Here is an 11,166-nt window from a genome sequence, read left to right as displayed (position 1 = left end):
CTTGGAATCTTCTTCCAAGGGAAGTGGGACTCCAAGCAGTTAGGAAGGGACTTCCTTCCCTTGGGACTTGTGACAGCAGTGTCCAGTGGCATGGAGATCTGAGGGTCATTTCCTAGGCTGCTTTGCCATCTTGGGGTGGCTTTGTAATGCTTTCTCACTTGTAACAGGAAGAAAATGTTCATAGGGCTAATTGCTATGCCGACTGCAGCGAAGATAATTGGGCAACCTACATCAGATGTGCAGATGGAAAGATAGGTAGGCTCTGATGACACAGGTTTAAATTCTAGGTCTGCAGGTAGAAGCTTTGCAAAAGGCCGCACCCCAGGGGTACCCCCAGTGGCCTCCAAGGATGGGAGTTTCTCTTAGTCCCACACTCCAAGTCCAGATAAATGACACAACTTCCTGGAGGAAGTTATAATTTTTATAGAGAGAAAATAAAGACATTATATAAGGGGAAGAGAGTACAATAGACCAATTTTAAGGATCTGTAACTCTTAACTATCCTTGTAGCTAAAATAACAAAAAAATGAAACCATCTCAAATAGCTTCAAAATGTAGCCCAGGTGGCTGCCGGCATCAATATTCCACACAAAATCCAAATTATTTCCCAAGATGCCTACTCTGCACTCCAATTGATATTTTAATAACTTGATTTTAAAAATCTGCAAAAGGCTATTAAGACTCAGGAAACGGTCTGCGGTGTAAGGGAGGATTTTCAGTTTTTGCAACGGAAACTTCGGGCACTATGAACAGAATAGCAAAAACTCAATTTAATGTGTTCTTCCATTCTTGCCTGCTTAGTCCAAAGGGCTAAAAAAAAAAACAAACCCCAAAACCCCCCCTTTTTTTTAAAGGTTGGAAGTGTGGTGTTGAAGTTTGCTTTTGTCCGTGTCCGTATATTTTTTCCCCTTCTAGTTGGGAGTCATAGGCTCAAATTTTTAAATTGTCTTCTACCTTCTGCTTCGAATAAAGCCGACCCCTCCAGCACCATCCGAAAGATCCTTTTAGTTTTTGAGTCTCTAAAGGACCAAGTGGGGGTGGGAAAGAAATGGGCCCGGGGAAGAGAGAAAGAGACTTTAAATGGAAAAAAAAAAAAAAACCAAAAAACACAGCACTCAAGGTGTTGGGGAGCTGGCCTGCCATTTCCTAATTAAGAAAGGAGTGACAGTCCCCTGGCCAGTTTGCATTTAGACGTCGTCGCTAGGACAAGCCCCCCAAAAGCTGCGTCCAAGCCACGAAGCTCCACCGGCCTGCCCGCCCCTGGGGGACGGGGGGGGGGGGGGTCGGCGGCGGGCGCGCGCAGCCCCGGGGACCGGCCTCCTGCGGGCGCGGGCGCGGGCGCGAACAGCCTTTTCCCCTCTGCGGGGCCCCAGGCGCGGCCGCCTCCCGCCCTCGCGGCCGGAGCCCGGCTGGGGCCCGGCGGCTCCGGCCGCGGCGGCAGGAAGCGAGGCCCGTGTTGATGCTGTTCCGCGGCGCGCCGCCCCGCCCTCCGCGCGCCGGCCCGGCTCTTCCCGCCGCGCGCCGCCCCCCCGCCGCGCCTGCGCAGTGGCGCGCGGGGGGCGGGGCCCGGATTCCTGTCAGCGGCGGCGGCGGTGGCGGCGACCGTCAGTGTGCGCGGAGGAGAAGCACGAAACGGACCCGTTGGCCGTCTCCCCGCCTCCCTTTCCCCGCCCTGCACCCCCCTCCGGACTCGCGGGGAAGCAGTCGCCGCCGCCGGAGTCGCCCCCCGCCTCGCCGCCGCCGCCGCCGCCGCCGCCGCCGTTCCTCCTCCGTGCTCGGCCCGGTGCGAGTCTCTGCCCTCGAGAGGAGGAGGAGGAGGAGGAGGAGGAGGAGAGGAGGAGGAGGAGGAGAGGAGGCAGCGGCAGCCGCCCTCGCCTCGCCGCCCCCGGTTCGGTGCCCGCGGTCCCGGAGAGGAGGTGCCGCCGCCACCGCCGCTCCCCCCCTCCCGCCGCCCTCGGGCCGGGCTGGGTCGAGCTGCGATGCCCTCGGACTTCATCTCATTGCTCAGCGCGGACCTAGACCTGGAGTCGCCCAAGTCGCTGTACTCGAGAGGTGAGGCAGGCCGGGGCCGGGGGCCGGGGCCGGGCCGGGCCGGGCCGCTGCGGCAGGGCGCCCCGCGCCCGAGCGCCGCGGCCACCCGAGGCCGCGGCCGCTCCCGGGGGCGGGGGGGGGGCGCCCGGCGCGCGCGCGGTGCGGGGGGGTCCCCGCCGCCCCCCGCCCCCCCGCGCCCCGGCTTGTTTGTGCGCCGGGGCTCGGCCCCCCTCTCCCTCCGGCCTAGTCCACTCCCTCCCCGGCTCGGGACGGCCCCCCGCGCCCAGCGTTCTTCCTCTGCCCGTCATCGCCCGGCTGGAAAGCTCCTGAATTTTCTCCGCCGCCTCCCCCCCCCCCCGCCTTAACCCTCCCCCCCTCGGCAGCCTTCTAATTACCCCTTGGCCCTCTCTCCTACGGAGCTGGGGTGCTCTCTCCGGATTACTTGGATCCCGCGCCCGTCCCGGGGGGGGGGGGTGGGGGGGATCCGCTCCGCCAACAGGCGCTGCTGCCCTTGGAGAATTTTTCTCGCCGTCGCCGTGGGAGGGTTTTGTGGCAGGGAAAGGGGGGAGGTGGGGGGCGGCCCCGGGACGGAGATGCTCCCCCACCCCCTCCCTACACCTCCACCACCCCCTGTTTTCAAACTTCCGGCCAGGACCTTTGCAAAGGGGATCCCCGGGATCGATGGGCTGATGAACGTGGGAGCCGGTCTCAGCTGGGGTGAGATTCCGATGCTGGACACCGCAAGAATGTGTTAAACAGGTTCCCCGTGCCCGGGCCGGCCACCCCAAACGCGCCCACGGCGCTGCTCACTCACCAGCTCCGTCCTTTTTTTTTTTTTTTAGAAACATTTTTGTTTTTAATTTGAAACCACGGCAAATGGGGGCGGGGAGCAAAAAAAGACATACCTGACTTGTAAACTAGACATTTCCCCGTCTGAAAAGAAAAGAAAAAGTGTGTCCAGTGTGTGAACCTCCTCCTGCCCGAGAAATTCAGCGTCCTCCAGTTTGTTGTATCCATCCGCTGATTCCTCCACTTCCAAAAGGCGGGTGTGCGTGTGCGTTTGCGTGTGTGTTTATGCATGTGTGCGTGTGTGCGTGCGTGTGTGTGCGCGTGTGTGTGTGTTTGAGGTTCAGTGGCACGGTAGTGCGTTTTAGTGATTGAAGTGAATCAGAGTTGCCGTGGTTTGCCCTGGAAGGTGCTGGACTTTATAGACGGACTGTCCTGAGTTTGTACACAGAGCCCTACTTAGTAACTGTAGCCATTGTCTGGTTCTTCTGATGACTCTAGTTGGCAGTCACCATCCGGTGTGTCTTTTCGGCTGTATTACCTGAACTTGCTTAGGAAGGTTATAGTTTTGAAAGTCAGAAGGGAGAGACCAAGTCCAGAGATGGTTCTTGGAGGGTAAATGTGGTAGAGTTGGGTGCTAAAAATAGTCACGATATTAACACTGTCTATGCAGTAATCATCAGATAATTTTTCATGAAATAAATACTTTATGAGAGCCTAAGTTAAACATACAGACCAATATAGAGAGCGCCAATTCAATTCAGCCTTTTGGTGCAGTTTGTTCACAAAGACGGGGTTTAGTGCTTATACTATCCTGGGTTTCTTTCTTTTTTTAAAGTTCAGTTATTCAGCATAAAAAGTACTTAATGCTTTTTGTGTTTTTCAGATTCTCTGAAGTTACACCCATCACAGAATTTTCATAGAGCTGGACTATTGGAAGGTTAGCAAAGTGCCATTTTAAAGCTTATTGTGTGCGTATGCAAAGACTTTCTCTGAAATGGAGTTTATCTGAGAAAGTGTGAAACTTTGCAAACTCATACAATGTAGTTTTCTCCTAAAGAGCCTGATTCTTCTTTTAGAGCAGTTGAATGTTCTAGTGAATTTTGTTACTGTATTTGATGTGCTTGTTACTAATTGTAAATACTTTGAGAAGCCTTGGGGGGGGGGGGGGGAAACCTTCCCAAGTCACTAAAATTGTGTGTTGGGTGTTCTACTTTAGAATTCCAGATCTTAAATCTAGCTTAGGACAAATCTATGAAAAGTTCAAACAGTAAGATCAAGAATAAAATTAAATAGAGTAAACACTAAGTTTGAAAATTCAGAATTCAGAACTTTCATTTCTTTAATTTTGGGTTTTGAGGTCACACCCAGCAATGCTTGTGGGTTATTCCTGACTTTGCACTGAGGAATCACTCTTGACCTTCTCTGGGAGACATTTGGGGTGTAGGGGATCAAATCTTGGTGGGCCACATGCTAGACAAGCACTGTACCTGCTGTACTGTCTCTCCAGCCCCCAGAATTTAGTGCGTCTATAGATTGAGCTTTTCAAAATGATATATTAATTATTATAAAAGCATTAATGTATTTTCTATTACGTTAGTTTTAGCAAAAGGAAAGACATATAATAAAGATGATTATTGAACTGTGCTTAGAAAAAGATTTTGGAAATACCAAAAAAATGTGTAGAATAATTTTAAGCTTTTGACCTTTATTTGGGAAAACCTTCTGTGTGTGTGTGTGTGTGTGTGTGTGTTAATCACTTAAGAAACAAAAGAATGTGTGTCTTGTTTTAGAAATGCTTGGAGTGATTTCACATAGATCATCTTTGAATCTTCTATTTCTTTAATTGGATAGCAAGGATGTTTGTATATTTCCCTCCATTGAGATAGGCAGCCTGAGGCAAAAGTGAGGAGATAGGGGCTGGGGAAGGCACAGAAAAAAAAATGGCTTCATGTTTTGGCTGGTGCTATTCACCCAAAGCTAAACTACTACTATAAAATGTGAGTAACCAGTACTTGAACATTTGTAGTCTACAGAGACCCTAAATTTTTGTTTTGTTTTGTTTTTGGACCACAACCAGCAATTACTCCTGGTGGTGTGCAGGGGGTCATATGCAATGCCAAGGATCAAATGAGACCTGGTTGATCTCATGTAAGGCAAATATCCTACCCACTGTACTATTGCTCTGACCCCAAGGACTTAAATATTTGACTCGAGTGTAGGTATTTGATTTCATATGGTAGGTAAGGAAAACAAGTTTTTGAAATTAAGCTTAAGTTTGAATACCAGTTTAGCTACTTAACTCGTTTTGTAAACTGAGTTAAATGATTTGCTTTTCTATACTTGGTATTTTTTCTATAAAAATGTATATATTGCGGGCCAAAGTGATAGTACAGTTGGTAGGGCGTTTGCCTTGCACATGGCCAGACCCGGGTTCAGTTCCTGCCATCCCATATGGTCTCCCAAGCACTGCCAGCAGTTAATTCCTGAGTGCAGAGCCAGGATTAATCCTTGAGCATTGCTGGGTGTGACCTCCAAAAAAGCCAAAAAAAAAAAAAGTATATACTGGGGCTGGACTTGACAGCAGGTAGGGCAGGTAGGGCGTTTGCCTTGTACATGACCCACCCTGGTTCAATTACCGGCATCCCATATGGTCTCCAGAGCACTTCCAGGACTAATTCCTAAGTGAAGAGCCAGGAGTGACCTCTGAGCATTGCTGGGTGTGGCTCCCCTCCTTGAAGAAAGTATATATCTTAAATTTAGTGAGCTAATATATATGAAAATGCCTACTGTAGTGTCTGGCTTATTGTCAGCTAATATCTTAGGGATAACTGAAAGCATATAAAAGTTTTTTTTTTTCCCTTGGGTCACACACAGCAATGCACTGGGGTTCCTCCAGGTTTTTGTACTCAGGAATTACTCCTGGCGGTGTGCGGGGGACCATATGGGATGCTGGGAATCGAACCCGGGTTGGCTGTGTGCAAGGCAAACGCCCTACCCGCTGTGCTATTGCTCCAGTCCAGAAGGTTTTCAGATTGTTCATAACAGTTATAAGAAGAAACCCATAGGGGCTGGAGCCATAGTACAGCCGGTAGGGTGTTTGCCTTGCACGCAGCCTACCCGGGTTCAAATCCCAGCATCCCATATGGTCCCCCGAGCACCTCCAGGAGTAATTCCTGAGTGTAGAACCAGGAGTAACCCCTGTACATCGCTGGGTGTGACCCAAAAAGCAAAAAAAAAAAAAAAAGAAGAAGAAGAAGAAGAAACCCATAGATACATATAAGTATGAAAATCAACTGCAATTTGAAATGAGGGACTTTTTGAACTGTTTCCTAGTAAAGCAGATTTCTGTTTTTTTATTCATTTTGTTCAATTTGTAACCATGTTGTAGAGTCATATTTATCTGCACAAACTCATTTTCTGGACAGCAAACCAGAGTTATAGAGGCAGAGAGATGAGAAAAGTATGTTAATTGTTTAAGCAAGTATTTTAGCAAGTTAATAAAAATAGAAATAATTTTGTACATGGTTACATGTTTGTACTTAAGTACTCTTGGGTGAATACTCAGTTATTTAAAAGTAGGACTCTTTTCAGATTACACTGTCACTGTCATCCTCATCGATTAGGGTTGCTCATCGATTTGCTTGAGCAGGCACCAGTAACGTCTCTCATTGTGAGACTTATTGTTACTGTTTTTGGCATATCCAGTACGCCATGGGTAGCTTGCCAGGCTCTCCGAGAGGGGCGGAGGAATCGAACTCGGGTCAGCCCCCGGGAAAGGCGAACACCCAACCACTGTGCTATCGCTCCAGCCCGTTCAGATTACACGTAAATGTAAAATGTAGAGTTATCAAGTATGTGGTGTTCTTTTGTATCTGTACACAACGTATTGTAAAAAATTCTTTACTTGTATAATGAATAGCTTTAATTTATCTTATTTCTGTTGTTCACCTTTTATTATGGGCATTCTGTTTTATTTGGGCCACACCCAGCTGTGCTCAGGGCTTACTCTGTTCAAGGAATCACTCCTGATGGGATTCAGGGGACTATATGTATTGCTGGGGATTAACTCAGCTTGGCCGAGTGCAAGGCAAGCTCTTAAACTGCTGTACTATCTTTCCAGCTCCTTTTTACAGGCTTTTGTGGGTTCTCTTTTGGGCCACATCTACAGTACTTAGGGTTTATTCCCGACTGTACACTCAAGGGATCATTTCTGATGGACTCTTGGAACTATATGGGATGCTAAGGTAGACCCTGCAAAGTAGGCCTACTGCTGTACTCACTCTCTGCCCCCTGTTACGGGCTTTTAAAGGAATATTCAAAAGAAGAACGAAATAACATCCTCTATATTTATACCCATCGCCAAGCTTTGGCAATTAGTTGTGTATATCTAATCTGACTTCTTTTATCCTCTCCCTTCCTTCCCCAAGCAGAATTATTTTAAAGCAAATATCAGGTATCATATTTCATACAGAGTACTTCTGTATTACAGTGATCTATAGCTTGTCTTTTAAACTACTCTGTTTTGTTCCAGGAAAGGCACTAATTCATATATATTCTAAAGTCTCCCATGTCTCCCTATCCCACTTATCAAAGATACGTTATACGATAGGAAGTTGTTTCTGATCCATAGTGTACCTCGTAATATGTATCAACATTAAAGGCCGTGAGGTCAGACTTGGATTCAAATTCTTGTTTGCGTGTGGCTTCAGTTTAATCATTTAATCATTTTGTGGTTTAATTTTTTTCACTTTTAAATGTGGGCAGTAATAGCGTCTTCATACATAGGCAGTTTTGAAGATTATTTGGGGCAGATTTATTTATAATATTTTGGGGCCACACCCAACAGTGTTCAGGGCTTACTCCTGACTGCACTCAGGAGTCTTTCTTGGCAGTGCTCAGGGGACTATATGGGGGTGCTGGGGCTCGAACCCGGGTCTGCCGCATGCAAAGCCTTACCTGGAGTGCTATCTCTCCAACCCTTCGTTTATAACTTTAAAAAAAATTACAGATTTCAGGACCACACCTAGAAGTACTGGGGGCAACTCCTTGCTCTGAGTTAGGGGTGGAGTGGGGCTCATGTTGTTGTGAATATTGAACCTGGGTTGGCACAGATCCTTTAGATCTGTGCCTTATCTGCTGTTCTATCTCTCCAACCCTGAGGCAAATTTATTTAAAGCTTTAAATCTAACCTGTAACAAATTCTCACTTAAATGTTAGCTGAATAAAAATTTAAATATTCATGCTTACTTTATGCTGGGAGGTTTACGTGCCAGATCTCATTGAATTGTCAACCATTGAGTATTTTTCATTTTACAGATGAGGACGCGCGAGACATAAGGGCTCTCATTAACTTAGAGTCATATAGTTATAGAGTTAAGATTCTAGTTCAGGGGGCTGGAGCGATAGTACAGCGGGTAGGGCGTTTTCCTTGCACGGGGCTGACCCAGGTTCTATTCCCAACATCCCATATGGTCCCCCCAGCACCGCCAGGAGTAATTCCTGAGTGCAGAGCCAGGAGTACCCCTATGCATTGCCGGGTGTGACCCAAAAAGCAAAAAGGTAGTCTCACTTAGAGTTTCTGTTCTTAGTATACTAGCATTCTAATTTCCTATATTATATAACATGAAATATTATTACTTTATATTACATACTGGAGCGATAGCACAGAGAGTAGGGCGTTTGACTTGCATGCAGTCAACCCGGGTTCGATTCCTCTGTCCCTCTCGGAGAGCCTGGCAAACTACCGAGAGTATCCCGCCCGCACGGCAGAGCCTGGCAAGCTACCCGTGGCGTATTCAATATGCCAATAACAGTATCAACAAGTCTCAAAATGGAGTCCACTAGAGCAAATTTATGAACAAAGGAGGACAGTGCTACATAAGAAAGTAACTTTTTTTAGAAGAAAGTTACTCCAGATTGTGTTTTAAGAACAACATAATTTGAGAAAACAATGAAAGATAAATTAACCTAAAACATCAATTGGCCTTGAGTATGTAGTGATTCAGAATAGTACTGTTAACTTTAGAGAAATAAAATAGTTTTAAGGCTTTGGGATATCACTTGTTGGTAGTGCACTTACTTTGTGTGAGGTACTGGGTTTAATTTCTGGCACCGACAACATGGACCTCACAACACACAGCAGGGTGACGCCTGAACTCTAGCAGGGAGTAAATTGCTGGGAGTGGCTCCCAAAACAAGGAAGGGGGTCGGAGCGATAGTACAGCAGGTAGGGCATTTGCCTTGCATGCGGATGACCTGGTTTCAATCCCCAGCATCCCATATGGTCCCCGAGCACTGCCAGGAGTAATTCCTGAGTGCAGAGCCAGGAGTAATCCCTGAGTATCACTGGGTAGGACTCAGAAAGCCAAATCCCTGTATCACTGTCATCCTGTTAATCATCGATTTGCTCGAGCAGGCACCAGTAATGTCTCCATTGTGAGACTTGTTACTGTTTTTGGCATATTGAATATGCCATGGGTAGCTTGCCAGGCTCTGCCGGGCGGGCAAGATACTCTCAGTAGCTTGCTGGGCTCTCCAAGAGGGACAGAGGAATCTAACCTGGGTCTGCTGCGTGCAAGGCAAATGCCTACCTGCTGTGCTATCGCTCCAACCTAAAAACGCCAAATAAATGAATAAATAAATAATAAGAAGATAGAAGACAGTCTTCAGTAGAAGTGTTGACTATTGTAGTATATCTTTTACTCAGATTTCATTTCAAGTTATTTAATAGATTTAGGTTCTATTTAATGGCTCATTAAAAATCAAGGGTAACAGTAAACCATGCTGCTTAAAATTAAAAATATGAGGGTTTAAAATAACTAATAAAGTATAAGATTAATTTATGAGCACATACTCTAATGAAAAGATAGATATTTTCTTTACAGATTAACTGAAGATAATAAGTTCAGCTTCCAAATCTGCATTATTTGAGATTTTCTAAATTTTAAAAATTCTCAGTAGCTATTATATTTTGCTTTTGCTTTTATTTTTATTAGTATCTATTTGATAATTAGTTGATAATGATTACTACTGGCCAGACATGATAACTTCTTTGCCATTTAAAAATACTTGGTTAGTTCTTTAGTAAGTTTAATACTCGATTTTGAAGGTAAAATAAGAACAGAAAAATTCCTTATAGTGAGCTAAGTTGCTGAACTCTATAAATTTGATTTTAGCTAAAAACAAAATACTTAAAGCAGTCTCCGTAGAATACATTAAAAGAAACAGCATTGAGAGTTTAAAAGAAGAAAAATAAACCCCATGCTATTAATAATTGAAAAAATGTTTGGATTTTGGAATAGACTCATTGGTGCTCAGGGGCTACTTTCAGCTCATTCATTCCTGGCACTATTTAAGAAATTGTGTGGTTCCAGGGATTAAATTTGGGCCTTCTACGACCAACTGAGCTATCTGTCTCTTTGGTCTAGTAGTTAAGAATATTTTGAGCAAATTATGTGTACTAATATTTACAATTTTTTTTTTTTTTTTGGTTTTTGGGTCACACCCGGCGATGCACAGGGGTTACTCCTGGTTTATACTCTCAGGAATTACTCCTGGCAGTACTCAGGGGACCATATGGGATGCGGGGAATCGAACCCAGGCCGGCTGTGTGCAAGGTAAATGCCCTACCCATTGTGCTTTTGTTCCAGCCCCAACATTTACAATTTTTAAAAATATTCAATATTAGTTATTTTTTGAGGTACTATCTGTATCTATATTTTATAGATGAGCAAATTGAGGTATGAAAGAATTCACTAATTTCCCAAGGCATGTAGCAATTGGAGGACATTGGAATTTAAAAGAACAGTTTTACACCAGAGTTTTCAGTTTATGTGTCCTAAGAGTACAAACAGCTTTTTATACTTTAGGCCCCAGTAAAGTGGTATGTGATGCTGGTCAGATGGTATAAAAAGCATACTTTATATAGGATTTCTTAAACAGCTTTCATCTAGTGAGAAGGATTTTAACATTCAAAATCAGCGAATCATTCATTACCCAGCTTTGGTGGGTGTCTTTAAGATTTGGCTGAAGCAAATGGCTTGTTCTGACCACCTGTGTAGTGTGGCAATGGTATGAAAAAGGGTGAAAAGGGCACCTCTAAAGGAGAATTGCTTTGGAAATGAGGGATTCCATGGATTTATTGATTTCATTGACAGTTTTATGGAAACTTAGAAATCATTGTTCCCTGTTTTTGCTGATATGTTTCAGAGTCAACTTAAATTTGAGAAGAGATAAGCAATAACAGCAAAACAGTACTAACAGGGCCTCAGTAGTTCAGTTTTATGCTGTGATTGGTCTTTGTTTCCTCAATTTCCTGATAATTTTGTTAGATATTAGAAGATAATG

The 11,166-nt window shown here is 45.4% G+C and overlaps 1 protein-coding gene across 5 annotated transcripts in view; it reads left to right on the top strand.

Moving 5' to 3' along the window:
• The first annotated feature begins 1,576 nt into the window (after window positions 1-1,576).
• NFAT5 (nuclear factor of activated T cells 5) overlaps window positions 1,577-11,166 on the top strand; it is a 106,878-nt gene continuing 97,288 nt past the window's right edge. For 2 of the 5 annotated variants that reach the window (XM_055146563.1, XM_055146562.1), the window contains exons 1-2: window positions 1,577-2,052; window positions 3,704-3,757. In XM_055146563.1, the coding sequence (XP_055002538.1) occupies window positions 1,980-2,052; window positions 3,704-3,757 (127 nt within the window). In that variant the 5' untranslated portion in view covers window positions 1,577-1,979. Of the gene's footprint in view, window positions 2,053-3,703; window positions 3,758-10,353; window positions 10,437-11,166 lie in introns of those variants that run through there. The other 3 variants (XM_055146565.1, XM_055146564.1, XM_055146566.1) reach the window with 2 other exon arrangements.

This window comes from Sorex araneus, chromosome 8, assembly GCF_027595985.1.
Source record: "Sorex araneus isolate mSorAra2 chromosome 8, mSorAra2.pri, whole genome shotgun sequence".
NCBI lineage: Eukaryota > Metazoa > Chordata > Mammalia > Eulipotyphla > Soricidae > Sorex > Sorex araneus.
Note: the sequence above shows the minus strand (reverse complement) of the source record. Positions and strands in the feature narration are given on the sequence as shown.